Source organism: Arachis hypogaea, chromosome 5 (genome assembly GCF_003086295.3).
Source record: "Arachis hypogaea cultivar Tifrunner chromosome 5, arahy.Tifrunner.gnm2.J5K5, whole genome shotgun sequence".
Taxonomy (NCBI): Eukaryota; Viridiplantae; Streptophyta; class Magnoliopsida; order Fabales; family Fabaceae; genus Arachis; species Arachis hypogaea.
In genome coordinates this window covers 106,581,666-106,603,287 of record NC_092040.1, presented here as the reverse complement: position 1 = coordinate 106,603,287, position 21,622 = coordinate 106,581,666, and the positions used below count along the sequence as shown (strand labels likewise).

At 32.4% G+C, this 21,622-nt stretch overlaps 1 protein-coding gene and 1 long non-coding RNA gene across 2 annotated transcripts; one reads left to right on the top strand and one right to left on the bottom strand.

Moving 5' to 3' along the window:
- The first annotated feature begins 12,276 nt into the window (after positions 1 to 12,276).
- Positions 12,277 to 13,512, top strand: LOC140184757 (uncharacterized). The gene is made up of 2 exons (XR_011882388.1): positions 12,277 to 13,129; positions 13,244 to 13,512. It is a non-coding gene; the product is annotated as an uncharacterized lncRNA (long non-coding RNA).
- A 2,004-nt stretch (positions 13,513 to 15,516) lies between these two features.
- Positions 15,517 to 18,055, bottom strand: LOC112802520 (probable pectate lyase 3). Its single transcript, XM_025845779.3, has 4 exons — positions 17,708 to 18,055; positions 16,726 to 17,383; positions 16,308 to 16,550; positions 15,517 to 16,015 (listed from the first exon to the last, which is right to left on the bottom strand). Exons 1-4 carry the CDS (start codon positions 17,929 to 17,931, stop codon positions 15,797 to 15,799), a joined length of 1,344 nt encoding a protein of 447 aa, XP_025701564.1. The 5' UTR covers positions 17,932 to 18,055; the 3' UTR covers positions 15,517 to 15,796.
- Between the last annotated feature and the right edge of the window lie 3,567 nt (positions 18,056 to 21,622).

Here is a 21,622-nt window from a genome sequence, read left to right as displayed (position 1 = left end):
GAAAGCTGTATTATGATCACCAGATTTGAGCCATTTGACTCTAGACTTATCTTTCCAATAAGATTTCTCATTTTGCAATGCTTTTTCAAGTTTGTCCTCTATTTCTGAAATGATGTCGCCTCCATGAATTCCTGCTAAACGAAGTTCCTCTAATTTCGACTGTAGTAAATCAATCTCCACCTTCGAATTAGATCTGTGTTCTTGCTGCCATTTGACAATTTTATGCCGACAACGCTTTATTTTTTGAGCTAGGGTATACATGGCTGAACCATCAATCTGTTCATGCCAAACCTCTCTAACAATCTGGCGTATTTCATCATTGGAACACCATCTTTCTTGAAATTTGAATCGGCGTTTAGATCTCTCAGTTCTCGGATTAGAGTCTATGAGAAGAGAGGCATGATCCGAGCCTGATTCTGACAGTCTAAGAACCGTTGCATTGGGATAGAGTTGCTGCCAATCAACTCCTACCAGGAATCGGTCCAGTCTTTCCTGTATCAACTCATCACCCCTCCGTCTATTTGACCAAGTGAATGGTCTTCCGACCATACCAATATCAATCAGGAAATTATCATCAATAAAACTATTAAAGGTTTCAATAGAAGAAGGAGATTTAGCACCCCCACCTTCTTTCTCCAATTGATTAGAAATGGCATTAAAATCTCCCATTAACACAACCTTACCATCGAACTGTTGGGTGACTGAAGTTAATTCAGCAAATTGAACCATTCTATGTTGATCATTTGAACTGAGATAAACACCTAGAACACCATAGGGATCATTAGAACCAGCTGTCAGAACTGATGCCGCAATGAAAAATCTACCATGCTGTAAAATCTGAACAGTGTAACCATCCCTCCATGCCATTGCCAAACCCCCTGATAATCCATCTGGATCTACAATAAACCATTCCTTGAAATCACAAGATCTTAGTTTTCCTTCAACTTGTCGAGATTGATTTTTTGTTTCACAGATAAAACCAACCTCGGGGGAGTAGGATTTGCAAATCCCTTTAAGATTGTGGATTGTCAGGGTCTCCCCAAACCCTGACAATTCCACGAGAGCAGTTTCATATTTCTTTGGGTGCCACTTGAAGGCTGGCACCCTCCACCGACATAGCAATTATATGAGGGTTCTGAGTCTCTGATTTGTTGCTCATGGTGTAGAGAAAATCAGAATTGGTATTCAATGATTCCAAAGAGACATAAGATATATGGAATGAGTGAATTAGAAAATGGAATGGATTAAAAGAGCAATGAATTGGGAGAGAAAATGGAAATTAGGGAGCTAAGTGGAAAAGAAATTAAGAAAAAATAAAAAATAAAAGAAGATGGAAAAGAGTTTGACGAAGAAAAGACAAAGAAAAGTGTAACCATGGAGGCGGCGCAGTGAAACCCTAGCAGAGCGTCGGGCGCTAGATGAGGAGTACTTAAAAGTATAATAATAATAATAAGAATCTTGTATCATTAGAATATTTTAAGTAGATAGAAAGCCAAAATTTTTGGATTTTTTTATCTATTATAGCAAGTTTTTATCTCTCAACCATTTTAAAGAAAATCTTTTAATTTTCTAAATCACAACCTTTTGAAAAAGTAGAAATATATAACTTTTTTTTGATAAGTCATTCTATCAATTCTGTAAAAAAATTTGACTTTAAAGCCAAAAAATCTACTTTTAAATATCTTTTTGTTCCTGCTAGAAATACTGGCTTTTCACCACTATTTTCATCGAAAGTTCTATTTGCTAGAAGTACGGGCCTTTCACCACCATTTTTGCTAGAAGTATTGGCCTTCCACCACCATTTTCACTTAACGATTCATCTGCGAAAAGTATTACCATCCACCACCATTTTTACACAATGTTCACTGTCTGAATCACCTATTGCATATATTGTTTCGAGGTTTTTTTTATCATTTTACCACTCTATTTTTATTATTGAATTTATATTTAACATTGTGTATTGTATGAAATCTCAGTTTTAATTTTATTTTTTCATGTGATTTTATTTTTATATAACTTGCTATTATTTTTATAGTTAGTTATAGCAAGTTCTTAACCCCAATAAAGGAGGATTGAGTTCTAATAGGAGTAAAAAATATAAAAATAAAATATACATTGACATACATTTTATATTTATTTTTTATTTTCACCTACCATATCATACACAATAAATCAACAAACACTAACTACACAATAAGTTCTTTGACATTGCCATCAAGATTACTGTGAATTAGAATTTTGTTACTATTCACCACATACAAGAACACCGTCATGGATGAGATGAAGTAGAAGAACCAGTTTCTACAATTGGACCATATATATAAACCTAGCTATTCCATAAATGATTAGCACCCAATAGTTTTTATTAATATTAATTAATATTTTAAGTTGGCATTTTATTTTTTCTATTATTAAAATATAAATTTAAAATTCAAAATTCAAAATTCAAAATTCAGTCTTTAATATTTAGAATTTGTTAAATATATTAATAAAAAATAATAAATTTTTTATTGATCTCATATCATTTCTCTTAAAAAAATAATCAACTGCACGTTATTTACTTTCACTCTTCTTCTCTGGTCTTAGTGTGTCATCAGTATCCTTGATGAGCTATACGTATATGTATAAAATACTTCAAGGACTTGGATCGAAAAATAGAAAAATAGAATACTGCTGTGAATTTAAAGGTAATTAGGTGCATAATAAACTTGTGACCAGATTGAAAGGTGTTGAATTTGGATATTGTGAAGATATCGTTAATGCCAAGGTTACCTAAAGAAAGGGCGCGTTTTCTTTAACTGGCTTGAAAGGCATTAAGGTAATAGTAGAGTTAAGAGGATGTTTTAGTTCTCTTATTTCATGGGCCTTTAAATTAAGTTTATTGAAATTTGTTGAATTTTTTTATAAATAAATAATTTAAATATTTTATTTATTAATATAAATAATTTATAGCATATTTTTTATTTTTTAATTTTTACATATTTTGTTTACACGATAAAATAAATTAAAATTTCTTATATTTCGTTTATACCATAAACGAGATATATAAAAATTTAAAAAGTATATAATGAGATATATGTATTATTACAAAAAAATTTACGATTAAAATAATATTTGTGATATGATTTAGATCAATTTATAAAATAAAAAATATACACTTTATCACTATTTAGATCAAATTAGATAAATTTACAAGTAAAATTTAATTTAATCTGATTTAATAAAAAAAAATCTGTATAAAAAAATACAATTTAGATCAAATTAGATCAATTTATAAATAAAATTTAAACATAATATAATTTAAATTAAATAAAATAAAATTAAGAAATAAATTGATACGGTTGCATTCACAAGACTTAGATCTAGTTCTTAGAAAATATAACTCTAAATATATAGTTTTTTGACAAAGTCATTAATAACTACTTGCCTACTCACAAATTGTTTTTATCCCACGTTATAACATATTTTTCATATTTAAACAGTTAATTTTTTTTAACAAAATTAAATAAGCGATTAATCTCTCCCACAAATCTACAAAACTTTGATTTTTTCTAACGTTTTCAATTTAAATTTAAAAATTAGTATTCAAAAGAATACATACAAAATTTAAAAATTTTGTAAAAATTTTTTTATGTATTCTCTTGAGTATTAATAAAAGATTTATAAGTTTGTAAGAGTGATTAACTGTTTAGGATGGTCTAATTTTACAAAATTGGAAGATGAAAAATACTTAAAAATGAAATAAAAGGAGTAGTTATTAATGACTTAAACTAAGTCTTGTACACCACAATCGTGTCAATTTACTATTAATTTTTTAGTTATATTTATATTATATTTAAATTTTACTTGTAAATTTATTTAATTTGATTTAAATAATAATAAATTATATCATTTTTATTTTATAAATTGATCTAAATTATATTATAAATATTATTTCAATCGTAATTTTTTTTATAATAATACATATTTCTCGTTAACACTATAATTAAGATAAATGTATTTTTTGAATTTTTATATATCATGTTTATACAGTAAATAAGATATAAAAATTTAATTTATTTGTAGTGTAAACAAAATAGATAAAAAAATAAAAAATAAAAAATAACATGTTACAAATTATTTATATTCATAAATAAAATATTTAAATTATTTATTTATAAATTAAAATCCAAAATTCATTATGTCCCTGCAAACAGTGACTCCATGTTGTGGGTTGATGTGAATTTGTTTTGAAGTGAAGGTTTGGCAGAGTAAGGTGATGGTATATTATTACCAAATCAATGACTCAATCGAATTTTAATAAACCATAACTCATCTTCGTAGCTCCCGAGCCGCCATAGAAACATTCAGAAAGTTTCAGAGGCTCTCACATTGTTGCAAACGCGTCCGAACAAACACTCACCGCCACCAGTCTGCTTCGCCACCAAGGTTTCACCTACCGCACCAACCAACCAACCTCGACTCCCAGATCCGCGATCAAGATTTATACCTGCGTCGTCGACGCCGGCAAGAAACCTCCTGGTAGATCTTCACCTCACCGTTAGCGCACTCAATGGTGTTCTACAACCATTGTTAAGCATTTTCACCATTCCAATCATAAAACAAATCCAAAGTCCACTGTTTACCGACCAACCCTTGCACAATGCAATCATACCGAGGTCTTTTTCGTCCACATTTCAACAAGCTGTTGTCCACTTCTCTCTCTCATTTTGAAGCTGTCCATTACCGTCTTCGCGACATTGCAAATGGGGTATACAATGGTCATTCTAATCCGGAGTACACAACAAATCAGTACCTGGCACCTGGTCGTACCTGGAGCATTGAAATGTCATTTTCATGCTTTGCCACACCTGAAACTTTTCCTATATATATATATATATATATATATATAAGCCAATAGAACCATGGCCATCATAATTAGCAACAGTCCCTCCATCTATGTATTTTTGGTTTTGTTTTGTTTTCTATTTATCATCAATGACACGTGTTTTTTCAAATTTACATGAAGAGTATATGTTGGTTGAGTTCCACATTTTACTACACTACAAGAAAACAAGTTTTTTGTTACGCTTTTAAAGCGTGGCAAAAAATATAAAAACGTAACGATAGCTTTTTGTTACGCTTTTTGAGTTATTGCCACGTTTTTTAAAGGGTCACATCTGCAAGAGTGCCGGTTGTTCTATCGTCACGCTTTTGGCGACCTATCGTCACGCTTTTAAAGAGTGTCATGCTTTAAAAGTGTGTCATATGTGCCAGATATGGCTACGCTTTTAAAGTGTGCCAATAATGAAACATATGGCTACGCTTTTAAAGCAAGCCAATAGCGTGAGATACAACTACGCTTTTAAAGCGTGGCAAAAAGTTTGTTCAGTAATTTATTGTTCTTTTTTAATCTTCGTAATAAAACCTTACAAACTTCATAGATAATTTTAAAATTTAGACAATGACCAATAATTTTAAATCAACCAACCCAACATACATAAACTTGTCACCAAAAAAAGTGTTTAATCACATGATAGTATAACAAAATACCAAAAATCAAAGTCAGAGTTAATACTCAAATTGGTCCATGAAATTTGACCCCCAACTCAATTTGGCCCTCAAGATTTTAATTGACTCTAATTGTACCCTAAAATTTTGACCGATGCCTCAATTTGTCCCTTACATCGTTTGCTGTCATCGGAAAGCTGACCTAGCAATTTTGGTTGACACCTGGCACTCTCAAAACAACATCGTTATACTCTTGGCACCAAAAATATTTAGAAACGACGTCGTTTGACATGAGAAAGGGGTTAAATGAAAACCCAAACATTAACCACTTCAAAAGTGAAACCCAATTTACCCTTCTCCTTCCTCCTCCTCCCCTCGTAAACGTTCCCGTTAGAGAATAACCATGGGTGTCGCTGTAACAGTGGTTTGAAGTTTTTCTTACGTGTTTCGCCCCCCATTGTGAAGATTAATTATCTGGGAGTTACCATCTCTTTAAAAACAGGTTAATAACAAAATTGTTGCTCTCAATATATCATGGTCTATTTTTTTTTTCAAAATATTGGTTGTGGATTGTTTTTCATTTTTTTCACTCTACTTCATCAGTGAAACTCTAGGTGAATGTGGTTGATTATGGTTGTTGATGATGATAGAGTTCTTGTATGTTAAGGTTTAATTTTTTGCATATATGTTGCTATGATCAACTGAATCTTTCAATTCTTTGTCCGTTTGAGTAGTCATTGATTTTTCATATTCCATTTTAAAATGACAATTTTACTCCTTCATATCCCATTAAAATTTAATTGTTGACTAGCTAATTTCTTGTAAAAATAAAGTATTTCACAACAATTTTAGTAAAGACTAATAACTAACAAGTGCTAGAACACTCAAGTGTTTCTTACCGTAGACATACACAAATTAAATATTGAGCCATTCTAAGGTTTTCATTTAGTGTTTATACTGCATGCATTGATTTAGAGATCGAACATGAATAATTGCCTTGTTTATGTTTTCTTTATTTTTCTTTATTTCTTCCTATTCTTTTTACTTCAAGTACAAGAGTGAAACCTCTGCCTCACTGTGGAATATGTTATAAACGGAACTCTTTAATATTTGTCCAATATTTTTTGGTTGAAATTACATATATTTATTTATTGGAGCAACCATTGTTAGAACAATTGTATTATTCTTTCATGTTTCTCTAATAGTGTAACTGTACAACTACAAATATTTAGACAATCGTATTACTATAGGAACTCTTTAGTTTAGTGCTTATGAATTTTCTAATACTTGGTAATAACAAAACAAGAAAGCATGTTATTGCTGTAAGGTTGCTTTTTTAGGCTACTCGATATTCAGTGACATTGTTAAATTTTCTGATGCATTTAGTGGTCATGAAAATATTATTGATAAGCTAAAAAAATGGAGAATAATTTTCTGAAGTTGGGGACTATTACTCATACTTTAATTTTTCACTTATACTTGATTTGTTGAGTCTAAATTGTAGTAATGTATCTGACTCTTGGTATATGGATCTGTTCTCGCCAATTGATGAGTTGGAAAAGAAAAAGGTTATAAGGCTGGAGAAACTACAGATCCAGCAAATGCTACTACTGCTGACACACAAGATGATGAGATTAATGAAAATGCTCTATTAGCACCGCTTCAATCTATTGATGATGCACACGCTTCAGAGATTGTACTCACGCAACCCACTTACTCACAGCCAAAAAATCAAGAACATATAGTAATTGGTTTCTAATATTTGATTAATTGTTAACTGGTTTGTATTGGTTTATAATACACGAGTAAATGTTGGTTAGATCCAATTGAATGATACTATTTGATTATATATTGATTGGTTTTATTTATTGGGTTGTATTGGTCATTGATTCTGTTAACAATTTTACTAGGTCCCTCCATCAGACCCACTTCCACCTCCACAACAGGTGACAAGGCCTGACAAGCTGCAACTAAGAGGAAAACAACTTCCAAGGTAGACCCAATGCAAGGAGCAAGTTCTGGGACATCTGCACCCTTGGCAGAGTTTATGAAATTTGTCCCCACCCAGACTTCAAACCACCAACAACAAAATAGAAAACGATTTGCAATGTTGACTGGAAGTTGTGTGGAACATATTTTGTAGAGAGCCTTTGATCAAACTATGCTCTTTTGATATTTTGATATTTTGTTATGTAGAGTAATCTGTTTTGGTTTAGGATATTTTGAAACTATGTTATCTAGGATATTTAAAGTATGATACAGATACTGCTATTGCTAATGCTGTGATATTGACAATGATTAATGACTATGATATTTTGTATTCAATGTTTTCACAAATAAACTATACACTTAAATTTATTCACTAATGGAAGTGCATACTACATATATAGTTATTAGAGCCAGCTCCTGATCTTGTCTTCATACTTGACCAATTTGATCAAACTATGCCCTTTTGATACTTATTTAGTTATAAGTTATACCTCCTCTTTCATATAATCTCAATTTTAAAGAATTTTTACAAGATATATCATTACTATGAAAACATAAAATTCTATTTCTATTTTGTCATCAAATACATAACAATGCTTCATTCACATAACTGATATCATAGTTACATATATTTCATCCCACCTAATCTATAAGCTACAATAAAAAATCCAAAAATAATAACAAGCACAGACAACATAATATTCCACATTTTTAATATTCTAATTTCATCTTCAACTACACTAATTTTTCATCCCAGAGATATTTTCCAATGGTTTTCACTAACTGAACTTTCATTTCTGCCAACTAAGGCTTCTTCTTCTTTTTCAACATCTGCCCATTTAAAAAGTCGTACCATCTCTTACTGGTAGTCTATAACACCAAAAATCCAAAAAAAATTGAGAGGAAGAACAACTACAAAACTAACAGGAATTTGAGAAATAAGACACACAATCAACTTGCAACAATTCAACCAACTCACATAATAGTTAGGGCATCCATAAAATGGTCTTCTGGATTGGAATTCGTCCTAGCCCACCAAAGCATAGGACGCAACCCACAACCGTACCAATGCGGAACCTTCTCACCTCTGTCATGGTGTGCGTTCTTCACCCAGCCACCATGCGAACGAGCTCTACTAGAGCTACCTGAGCCTTGGCTGCTGCTCCTGAACATTCTTCTCAACTCTTGGAGTTGCGATTTGGGAAAATTGCGGCTGCTAGGTTTTATTTGGAACTTTTAGGGGTTAAAATGATGCATTCAAACATTTCGCCACGTCATCTAACTGCTATGGTGTCAGGTGTCAACCAAAATTGTCAGGTCAGCTTTCCAGTGATGGAAAACGATGTAAGGGCCAAATTAAGGCACGGTCAAAATTTCAGGGTAAAATTAGAGTCAATTAAAACCTTGAGGGCTAAATTGAGTCGGGAGTCAAATTTCAGGGGCCAATTTGAGTATTAACTCATCAAAATCATAACAACTACACATGTATTCCTAATACATGAATTACAATTCCAACAACTTTGCCATGCTATCTAACAATAATTTTGATCAACCTCCTCGCATATGTGCACCCAATTCACCAAACTGATCATCAGCCTTCACTATATCCTCAGATAGATGTACAACATCCAGTTTTTGCTTCAGGATTTCGGTGGCATTTAGCAACAACTGAGAAGCTTTTATGGCTCCAGTAGTTTCTACAGTGAATATAAAGCTATCTTGTTTTGCATTGATTTCTACAAGGCCAGACTTCCCTATTGCTTTAGCTTTCTTGATGACCTCATCATCATAGGTGTATGCCTTAGCATCAACCACGCACCATAACCTGTAAAATACTAGAAGCAGTGATAACCAAAAATCAACATGGTATTTGAATGCACTGCTCTTCATCATCATCATCAACAGAAAGTAGATAGAGCATGCCCTCATTCTCAAGCTATAAATAATAAAAATTAAAAATAAATAAATGTATAAAGAATTGAACACAATGAGGGAGAGATAGTGGGTCATGAAAGACAATATAAATTCATATCAATGTAAAAGGAATACAAGTGTCATAGAAGATTAGCATTGACTTAAATAATATCACCCAATCAGAATAAAACAAGTCACGAAACACCAAAATAATGCAAGAGATATTCAACAGTTGAGCAAGAAAATTCAACACCAAAGAAAAAGTATCAAATTTAAAAAAGAAAATAAAAACATGCACAAAATTAGCACCTCCACGGCATTCATTAGCACCGTGCACAGTGCAACTCCGCCTCCTCCAAAACGATGCCGTCTGGCTCCAGCTCCCCTCGCAGCTTCGTAATTGCAGTGCCGAAAGGTTAAGGGTTTGCAGTGACAGAAGGGAGCATCGACGGAGGATTTGCAAGACAGAGTGAGCACCGAGGAGGGAGGCCTTGCCAGAGGGAGTCACCCCCCGAAGGAGGGTTATGGGTTTAATGCATACAGGGGAGACGGAAGGAGCAGTAATGGTGGGAGTACCGGAAAAGGGAGCGTCGACGGAGGCATTGCGATAGAGGAGAGAGTGCGAGCGCCGACGATGAGAGTTTGTTACGATTCTTCGAAGATTTTCAGGCCATTATTTCGAAGGAGAGTGTGTTTTAAAGAAAAAAAGCGCAGGGCTCTTTGTTGTGTGTATGTATAATGTAGCTCTGATCTCATTGTTTCGAAGATGGAAAACCTTTTTTTTTAACCTTATAGCCACGTTTTTGAAGCGAGCCAAAAGAGTTACAGGAAATGAACACCCGTTAAAAATGTCACGATAACGAAACTATTTTGCCACGCTTCAAAAGCATGCCTATTGTTCTCTATCGCTACTTTTTTGAAGCATGGCAAAAAAAGAACTATGGTCAAATCATGAAGCAATCGCCACCCTCATAAAAGCGTGGTCAAATCTCTAATCATTTGCCACCCTCATAAAAACATGACCATTGACTTCTTTCGCCACGCTTTTGAAGTATAACAAGAAAAAACGTGGCCAAATCTCTAATCAATCGCCTTCCTTATAAAAGCGTAACCATTAATCCCTTTTGACCACGCTTTTAAAACATAGCAAGAAAAGAGCGTGGTCACAGACATTTTTTCTTGTAGTGCTATATGTAGTCACACCGTCAAATCAAAAATTAATTTTGTCAATTTTTTCATTTATTTATTCTATTTTTCTTAATTGTAAATAGTCATTTATCCTTATTTAAATATCTCATTTCAAATATTTTATAAGAAAAAATAAAGTGAGTTGTATGTGTTGTGGATTTTGCTTTTTATAAATATTTAAATTAATAAAATATAATTGTTACATTCTCTCTGTATTCTATGCACATTATTAGTATGTATGTCAATATTGTCCTTTCATGTATACTTACCAAAATGTTGATTATTTGAATTTCAATTATACTTTAACTCTGTGGTTGACACCTATTTTTGGGAACAATGATTTTAGTTATGTGAGTTGGTACATAATTGTTGTTTTCAATTATATCCCACGTGATAAAACTAGTGGACTAAATTAATCATTTTAAATTTGTTGCTTCATATGGATCGTTGCCACCATCAAACATAGGTGGCCTAAGATAAACCTTAATCAACATGACTTGAGGACTTGGCCATTGTGGATCTTTGTCTCCACAATCATTATTAAGAAGCTTAACTCCGATCCTTACAAAATGGGCTTTAATGCTAATTGAAATGACTTAAGTTTAAATTGTGTTTTAAAACTTCTTATGAAATAAACGAAAACCAAGAATAATGCTTAATAAGCTTTCTGGCTTGTGAGACAGAGAAATTTTAAGTTAGAATTAATTTAAAGATAACCTTAAGTTAATTGTTTGTTAAAACCTGATTTCTCATGTGTGTTCAAAACAAAGACTCGGAAAGTAAAGACATGGGTTTAGAAGAAAGTACACCAAGATATATATACTGGTTTGGCCGAGACTTGTCTACGCCCAATCCAAATAATAGTTGAGATTTTCACTATGTAAAGTATTGTTACAAGATATTTTTTTATTAACATTCTCAAACAACCACAACTCAGATCCATCAGTCTAAGATTTTTCGATAATCTTTCCGCAAATTTTCTCAAGCTAAGCATTCATTCATATTATAAGATCTAAGAACTTTAGATATTCTTTTTTCGAGTCTTCTTAGGCTAAGCAATCATCATTATTGCAGTTAAAAGTCTTTGTTGTACGTATATTTTCATTTTACTAATTAGTTTATTATGGCCAAAAGTTGAACTACTAATCTAGAGTAGTTGGAAGTACAAGATGGACTTAATGAAAAGAAAGTTCACTTGGTACGTAGAGATGTAACTTAGTAGAAATGTACGTATAAAGTCTTCAATGACTTACACCTAAAGGGGTCTGTCAGATGGTCTTTCATTGTTATTGGGTCAAAAAAATGATTCCGTGCAATACGCGGATCTAAACCTAGTTATACATAATTTCAAATAAAAATAATGATATATTTCAACAACCCTCCTCACTTAATTAACTTGCAGAAAAAAATAAATAATCAATCCACGCCCCCCTTTCTTTTTTATCTCATTTGCCAAAGCTCAATTTATACATGCATCAGTTAGAGAATTCTTTTGGTAGAGACAAGGATGATTGGTTAGCAAGCTTCACCAACGTAACTCTACATTTAAAGCTAAGGAGCCAGCAAAGCGAGTAAGTCTCTGCACATATGAACCAGGCTTTGCAGTAATCATATCCTTGCTTGAAAATGACTTTACTGCCATTGTAGGTCCAGATTCCACAAAAAAATGCTCCATTCTCAAATTTGTCACCGATTGATCTCCATGGACATGATTTCCAATCTCTAGTGGTTACTCATTTTGTTACCTTCACCAAATTATTCAACAAAATATCAAATTCTGTGAGAATAATATGAAGAATCTTAGATGAAAAAATTCTCTCCCATTTTTCTTGAATTTAACATGAGATAAAACTCCATGTAATGCAAAAGAAAGAATATTATTTTCAGCGCTCTAATTAGATATCCTACACGCAAGTGGATAATAAAATCAAGAAGAAAATAAGAGCACTAAAAGCTATTTATGTATGGATAAATAAGAAGCAATGATAATTCTATAAAATAAAAAATAACATGAGTACAAATAATACAAAGGGTTAAATATAATTTTGGTTCTTATGGTTTAAGCCAAAAAAATTTTTCATCTCCAATCTTTTTTCATACAAAATCATTCCTAAGGTTTAATCTAGTTTTAAAATCGTCCTTTAGACAATTATACCCTCAATTCAATATCATGATCTCCATCACAAAGAGAAAGAAGCAGAAACTTAGAGAGAGAAGCAAAAACTGAGAAAGAGAGAGAGAAGGAGAGAAGGAAGCCTCGTTGTCACCCTCACCGCACCTCGCCGTCACCGTCTCTTGGCCCTCGCCCTCGCAACGGCATGACTTGCACCCCAGCCTCGCCGTGACTCGCTCCCTAGCCTCGCTGCGATTGGCCCTCATCTAGCCGCGACGTGCCTGACCTTCGCCCTCATGTTCCTCGTTGTCGTCAGGGAGGTGGTTGTGGTCGTCGTGTTCCTCGCATCTTCTAACAGTATCTCTTCCTCTGGCAATCAGATAGTACCTTTAAAATCAGTCACCAAGAAAAAGCGTAACCTTCCAGGAGTGCCAGGTACAAACAAAAATGGAAAAAAACGTCATTTTTGTTTTCTTCCTTCTTCTGATTTTATTATAATTTTTTTCTTAAAATATATGTATAACCTTCACTTTACATATCCATATGCAGAGGTGATTGCTCTGTCTCCAAAGATCTTATTGGCGACGAACAGATTTATGTGTCAAATCTGCAACAAGAATTTTCAGCGGGATCAAAACCTTTAGCTCTATCGAAAGGAGTCACAAGCAATTCATCTGAGTTTTATTGACTATTTTTGGTAATTAGATTTACGGATTTTTTGTTTTTTAATTGAAAATGAATTTGAAAATTTTTTATTATTGTAATTGAATTGGATCGAATTTTGTTAATGGAAGAAGAAGAATTTTAGTTCCGAGTTTTGTTAATGGTTCTGAGTTTTAACGATGATGATGATTTTCTTGTTTCTTGTTAATGATGATAGTTTTGATGATGAATTATTGTTTTGGTTTTGATTTATTTGAGGTTGTTATTGAAGGTTGGATTTTTTTGTTGGATTCATAAATAGATGGTGATGGGATGATAGTAAGTGGAGTGATGAAGATAGTGATGGAGTGATAGTGGGTGAGGTGCTGGTGATGATGAGAAGAGAAAGATGAGATATTTTTGTTATTTAAAAAATTAATCTATTCAAAAAGAAAATTTAAAATTTCATTGAATCTTAGAGACAATTTTATATGTAAAAAAAGATTTAAAAATAAAAAAAAATTAACCTAAATCATAAAGATCAAAATCGTATTTAATCCTAATATAAATTCATGCATAATAATAAACTTAAATAAAATAACTAATATATAAAAATATTTGTAGATTCCAATAACTCTAACTTTTGAAAATTTTCTCAAAATATGTGCCCTCAAACTTAAAAATATATATATATATATATATATATATATATATTTATATATATATATATATGTGCGCGCGCCGACGGCCTTCACTAATAATTGTAGGATTACTGCTACCACTAATAGTATACATTTTCCAATGAGTACAACATGCACAAATCCAAATTTCCACCTTGGCATCCTTTGGATTAATCACTTACCAAAATAGTTGAAAGCTAGGCTGATTTGCATCACCTTATCAATTGTGTGTTGGTCATTGACACCAAAGAGCATCGCCTAATCACAACTAAAATAAAATAAAATATAACAACCAAAATAAGTCAACAAAAGACACAAATAATTCTATATTTTAGGATATAGTCATTTACTAATGTTATATAATTATGTAAAGAGTGATAGACTAATTTGATTTTTTAATTTTTAATTAAATAACAAAAAGTAGATGGAAAAGAAAAAGGTTATAAATTTAAACTAATACTTTATATATTTTTAATTGAAAGGTTATTAAAACTGAAAATAAAACCATTAAATTCGTAAAAAATACTCCTAGAATAACAATTAAAATTAAATAATATAGACATGCTACGCTCAAAGATGATCTACAAAGGTCCAGTCCTTATGACTGCATGGCGAATGGTACCTGATTTTGGATTAACCATGTTATTGTCTAAAGGGTACCTGGTTTTCCTTCCCTATTTTCTCATTGTATGTCTTTCTATCTCTGTTATTTTAATTTAAGCCTTTCTTCCACCTAGTTCTAAGGGTGGTAAAGGGTCAATTTCGTTTGAACAAATCAAGAACCAAACTGAATCAAAAGGTTTAAAGCTCGTTCTTCATTGGGTTAAGTGGGAAACTTTTTATGGTCCTTTTAAATCATATTTGGGACATTTGAGATAGCTAGGCGTGTATTTCTTCAATATGAATAGAGGCTTTGAATTAAAAAAAAAAAAAAGTTGAGGGGTTGCATTGTAGCAAACTTCAAAGTTTATATGCAAACTAACTCAAACAATGAGTTTCTTTCACCTCTTTAGTACCATTCTATAATTTCGGAGGTCGAAAAATAGGTGAGGTCGAATTGGAAGGGAAAAAAATTGGGATCAATGCAATAAAGGAATTGGCACTTTCTCACTTAGTTAAGGTAGGTACGAGTGCGCTTTAAAGTTTTGTAAATTATTTAAGAATTTGAGTTCCTGTCAGTTTTAAATATGAAATTGAGTTAGTCTCTGAATAAGAACTAAAAATCCATTATTTCATTGTTTAGATTATTCAAACCAAACTCATATAATACAATCAGGAATTAAATTCTTAATCATAGTTATTTATTACTTGTAAAACTTCTATCTTCGTATTAGAGATGACATTATCTATTTTTAACATTTGATCTTTATACCATATTAACTTCTCCAACCTTCATAAGGTTGGTTATATCATATTGTACGAATATATTTTAATAACCAAATTAAAAAATAAATTACCAAATGATCCTTAACTTCTAAATAAAAAATAAGCAATGTGATATATTTCAATATCCCTTGCCTAGGCTGCAAAAAATATGATTGAATTTCAACTCAAAGTCCAAAAAGACAAAATTAAATAATTTTACAATAATTTCCAACTTTTTTTTTTCAATTTTAATCCTATGGGCTACTGAACAAGAAAAATGATCACACATTTAGTAGAATAGCATGTTGCATATATCCCTACACCTTTTGCCCTTTTCCTTTTCACTTGTTTGTCAAAACTCAATTTGTGCGTGCATCAGGTAGAAAATTGTGCAAGTAGAGATAAGGATGAATGACTAGCAAGGTTGACCAACTCTACATTTAAGGGAGCCAGCAAAGGAAGTAAGTCTTTGCACGTATGAACCATCCTTTCCTGCAATCATGTCCTTGCTTGAGAATGGCCTCTTTACTACTTCAGGTCCAGATTGTACGAAAAATGCTCCATTAACAAACGCATCGTTGATTGATCTCCATTGCCAATTCTTCCAATCATCATTGGTTACTCTCTTCGTGACCTTCATCATTTATTAGTATGTTAATGAAAAAAATTCATTCACGTAGACTTTTTTTTGCTTGTAAACATGTTAATTAAATGTCACATTTATAAGTGGAGGATAAACTCACCAAGAAAAATAGAATACTAAAATATAAATGCATAAAAAAAAAAGATAACCAAACTAAAAGTAATACAAATGGATGCACATCAATAAAACTTTACTTGTATATTTGTATGATATAACAAATAACAAAACCCACAAAAGTTAGATTTATCTTTTATCAAGAGAATATATATGTGTATATCCATACCTCTTTAGCATTGTTATTATCAGGAGCCACGAACCGATTTCCTTCACTGATAATCGTAGGTTTACTGCTACCACCAATGGCATACATTTCCCAATGAGTATAATCATTGTTGACAACATGAACAAATCCAAATCTGCACCTTGGCATTCTTTGGATTAATCTCTTGCCAAAGTGGTTGAAAACTAGGGTGATTTGCATCACCTTGTCAATTGTGTGTTGGTCATTGGCACCAAAGAGCATCACCTACATCACAAATAAAACAAAATAAAATCACTGAAATAAGCCAACAAAAGACAAAATAATTCTTTATTTTAGGATAATTTTCATTCAAGAATATTTCATAAGTATCAAAAGAACTATTTAATTGACTTGATTTTATAATAAAATAATGTGAGAACAGTTGAAAGTAATTACTTACGTCATTATGGTCTGTGAAATGACTATTAGAGATGGTAATAGCTGTAGATCCCATAATGGCATCAATAAGACCATCAGAGCATTTTCTCATGGAAACATGGTCAATCCAAATATTGCTAGCACCAAAGATGGAGATTCCATCACCATCACTGCGTGTCCTAAACCCATAATGACTCTCAGAATCCCTAATAAGTCCACCGGTACCGGGAACAATGTCATGAATCTTGATTCCATGGATGATGACATTATTGACGTATTGGAGAGTGATGCCTGCACCCTTAGTAATGTAGATATCAACTCCTCTTCCATCAATAGTCTTGTTACTAGAAACCATGAGCTCTTGATTGAGTCTAATATTCATGCTATGAGCAAAGATAATCCACAAAGGTCCATCTCTTGTGACTGCATGGCGAAGGGTACCGGGTTTTGGATTAACCATGTCATTGTCAGCAGGACTAGTAACAATGTAGATTGGACCTCCCTTTCCTCCAGTAGTATTTCTTCCAAAACCTTGAACACAATTTACAAGTTTTTGGCGATTATCTGCCCAATTGGGATCACACCTCCAACATCTGTCAATGTTATTGGTTGCCTCACATGCAACTCCTGCCCTTTGACCATTCAAGTTCCTTCTTACATGCTTGCTACCAGCTATGTCTCTGTTTTTTCTCGAAAATATCATAGATAATAGTTAGTTTATTATCTTATAATAGATATACTAATAATCATATATTCTCGAATTAATATGTTATGTTGAACTTGTGAAAGGAAAAAAAAATGTTAATTTTTGTGAATCTGATATATGTTATGTTAGAATTTGTGAAACGACAAAAATGCTATATTAGAAAATGAATTTGTATAAAAAATACTAAGAAGATGACTCGAAGTAGTTTTGAGGTGATAAACGACATGCCATTAAATTTGTATTTATGAAAAAACTTATCCACACGAAATTGAATATGTAATAATTTGAGAATACTCACTCAATAATAATAGAGGAGAAGTTTCTAGAAAGTGCATGTGGATCAGGAAAATATGCTTCTTCGCTAAGCTTCCTAGCAATTATTGCCCTTTCTTTCCAGTATTCATTATCAACCAAGTTGATATGTTGTTTCGCATATGTAGTATTATCTAAGATATTGGCTTGGAAGGCTGGTATTATGGCAGCCAAACACAAAGAAAGGAACAAGTTGTACACCTTTGCCATAATATTGTTTTATTGATTTATGGCCAAAGGGTTTGGCTTTTCGATACCAATTTCGCTAAAGCAAAGCCAATACCTTAGCGAATTGGGAAGAACTATTTTGCAAAATATGCAAAAGCTCTTGCAAATGTTGAACAGTGTACATGGTAATAAATATGACAAGGTCATGAACGATTATAGTAAAACAAGGCAAGACCACAAGCTAAATTTGTGACAAAGTTATAGAAAAATACGGGAACATTGTTTAAATTTACATAAAACTCTATATATAGAAAGAGGAGAAATTGTAGAGTTTTCTTTTTATAACCATTAAGGCAAAAAAAATGGATGGTATTTTTATTTAAAGGGAGCTACTCAAATGAAGATGTAAAAAACATCTTTTTATGAAGATCCTTTGTATAAAAGTGTGATTTATTGATTTGGCCACACTTCAAATAGAAAGAACACTTTTTTAACATATCAAAATCTAACCCTACAATCTATCATCCAAAGGTCAAAAAGAAAAATTATCACATAAAGACAATTATAATATCTTCATTGGAGTACCCACCTTATTTAAAACCTATAAATTGATAACACGTATGAAGAGAAAGATTTTGATTTTGCTAATTTGATTTTTATTTTCTATTTATTTGTTTACCTTTTCAGGACATGAATTAATTTTTGTTTAAATATTTAAAAAAAAATCAGCATATTTATATGATTTTTCCATAAGTATAATTCCATAAAGCATAGTAATATATAACCATAAATAAATAATATTAAATAAAAACATAAAATTTTTACTATTTTATTGAAAAGACGAGTTGACAAAGTGTAACTATACAAAATTGATAGGAAGAGAATGATGGTAGGAGAGTTACAAAGTATATTGGAGTGTGTTTTTTTGGTGTGGTAGTACTAGAAATACAGTTGTATGGACTTTTGACTCTGATGGTAAATACTTGATAAAACCATTTATGGATACAGCAAAAGGAAGAATGCATGGAGTACCAGAACAAAAACGTATCTTTAATGGGATATGACAAGGGTTGGTTCCACCTATAGTTGAAATATTGTCACGCTTTGTGATAACTGTTGTAGTGAATATTAAAGACAAGCTAGTAAGGAGGCATATCATAAATCAGGGCGAGGAATCATGTGCATATTATGGCAAGGCTTCGGGAATTCCTTATAAGCTATGAGGGTTAGCTGAACCTAGGAAAATGTTAGTTAGGTAGGACATATGGTTTGAGAATTGGTTAGAACAAGAAGTACAATGAATGAGAAAGATCAGAAGTGGATTGTTGTATTTTTTGTTGTTGTGTGTATTGTATGGAGTAGTATAAATCAAAATATTTTTGAGGTTATGACTATATCTTATGAGAGTGCATGAAAACAAACTAAGTCCCTTGTGAACCAATGGTTTTTGTTTAATAAAGTAAAAATGAGTAAAGTGATGCAGTGAGTAAAGGGGTGAGGATATTAAATGAACTTGATGGAGTTATGTCTTTTATAGTCCAGATACAGGGCATTATATTGTATGAGCTACTTGACAACAATGATGGGAGAGTTTTGTGTCTTGTGGGAGATAAAGTTGATGGAAGAACAAGTAGTGAGATGACTATTACTGGAATACAAATTTCTATACCGTTTTTGCTCGAAGATGTGAGTATAAAAGAGGATAACTTGCCCAGAAGTGAAGGAAAACATCAGACTCTGGGTGGGCTTACACGGGGAAGGAATATGCTAGTAAGAAAGCCAGAGGATGATCACACGAATCATGAAGTTTGATATTTTGTAATGAAGTATGTAAAAGAATTGAAGTAAATATGTGATAGTTGTTAGAATTGTAAATCATATATTAGGAATAATAGGAATTCATATATAAACTTGTTTATAACTCGGACTTTTGGTACTTTGTTAGAATGTTGTCATGATCAAAGTCTATTTTTTTAGTGGCAAGTTTATATATGTTAGGTTGGTTACTGAACAAGTTTACTCTTTCAAACTATGATTTAAGGTTATATATGAATTTTGCAAGGTTTTTATTAGAAAAATTAAAAAAAAGGAGAACAATAGATTACTGAACAAACTTATAGTCATGTTTAAAAAGAGTGGTCACATGGTATTGTAGTCATCAACGGCCAAGCTCAAAAAGTGTAGCCATATCTATGGCTATTGACGCGCTTCTAAAGCATAGCCATATCTTTGGCTATTGGCACGGTTTAAAAGTGTAGCCATATCTTCAGCTATTACCACGCTTTAAAAGCATGACTACAGGGTTACACATATGGCCACACTTTTAAGTGTGACAATCAATAAAAGTATGGCAAAAAATAAAGCCTGTTAATAGATCAACAAAAGTGTGGCATGTTGATAGCTAAAAAAGCACGACAAAAAGTTGTCGCTACGCTTTTTAGACTTTTGGCCACGCTTTAAAAGCATAAGAAAATTGTGATTTTCTTATAGTAAAAGAGGTAGTATGACAAGAAAATCCTCTCAAAAGACTTTGAACTGGGACAAAAAGTCTTGTTATTCAACTCACGGTTGAAGCTATTTTCCGAAAAGTTGAAAACAAGCTGGTCTAGACCATTTACAATAAGTAAAATGTCTCCATATGGACATATTGAAATAATAGAGAAAAGCACTGGGAGAAGGTTCGTAGTCAACAGACAGAGATTGAAGTCATATCTTGGAGAAGAAGTGGATCGACAAAATTTGACCCAACTCCCATCCTAGAAAGCAACACTAGTTAAGCTAGTGACGTTAAAAAGCACTTGTTGAGAGGCAACCTAATTCATTAGTATCCTTTACTTATTTCTCCGTTTTTTGTTTTTCTTTAGTTAATTTTAAAAACTGTGAAGAAACAAAAAGTTTGAGACCCAACGCCAATAAAGAAAATGGAGAGAGTCAACTCCCAAGGAGTGATGCCCAGCACCACGCTTGGGCACCTAATGCTAATAGAGGATTCCATTCCCAGGGAAGCTAGCGCACGGTGCCATTCCTTTAGGCCAAGCGCCCATGAAGGAAGTTCACCTGGAGCTTGGTGCCAAAGATTCAAGCCAGGCGCCTTCGAAGTATTCTTTCTCGCTTACGTTGATTTTCAAGTATCTTCATTCATAGTTTTACTTCATGGAGTTTTAAATTCAAATTCAAAAACTAGTTTTTCAAAATTTTGCATGCATAATTTTTTCTGTTTCAACCACTACTATGATTAAATGTCATCTTCCCAATATTTCGCTCATCATCCATCAATGCAAATGCCTCTTCATATAACTTAAAACATTTATACTTAAGATTCTGACAAATCTATAAGTTTGGTATTCGTAATTAAGGGGAAAACAAAGGCCTATGAATGGTAGAAGAACGCACGCAAAAAGTCCTCGGACTCCGGAGGTGGAAGTCGAGATAGAGGATGAGAAAGGTATTAAGATGAAAAATGAACTTGGTAATCTGATTTTTCTTTTCTAGAGGTTAGTTGTTTTTTTTCTTTTTCTTCTTTTTTTTTCTTTTTCCTTTCTTTCTTTCTTTTCCTTTGCATCATGTTTTCTGCTTCTATTTTTTTTGTTTTCTTCTATTTTCTTTGTACTTTTTCTTCAGTACTTTACTTGTGTAAGAGGAGTTCTTCTTAATGAAAAGAACTTCAATAGTAAGAAGGAAGTTCAAATGAAAGTGGTGGTTCTTAAAAGTATGGTTATATCTCATAGATTCA

Bases quoted from the DNA above. Each gene is read 5' to 3' on its own strand.
- LOC112802520 (XM_025845779.3), bottom strand. From the start codon at position 17,931: ATGGCAAAGGTGTACAACTTGTTCCTTTCTTTGTGTTTGGCTGCCATA. The intron at 17,384-17,707 runs GTGAGTATTCTC...GAGAAAAAACAG, and splicing joins TTCTCCTCTATTATTATTGA to AGACATAGCTGGTAGCAAGC. The intron at 16,551-16,725 runs GTAAGTAATTAC...TTTGTGATGTAG, and splicing joins ATTTCACAGACCATAATGAC to GTGATGCTCTTTGGTGCCAA.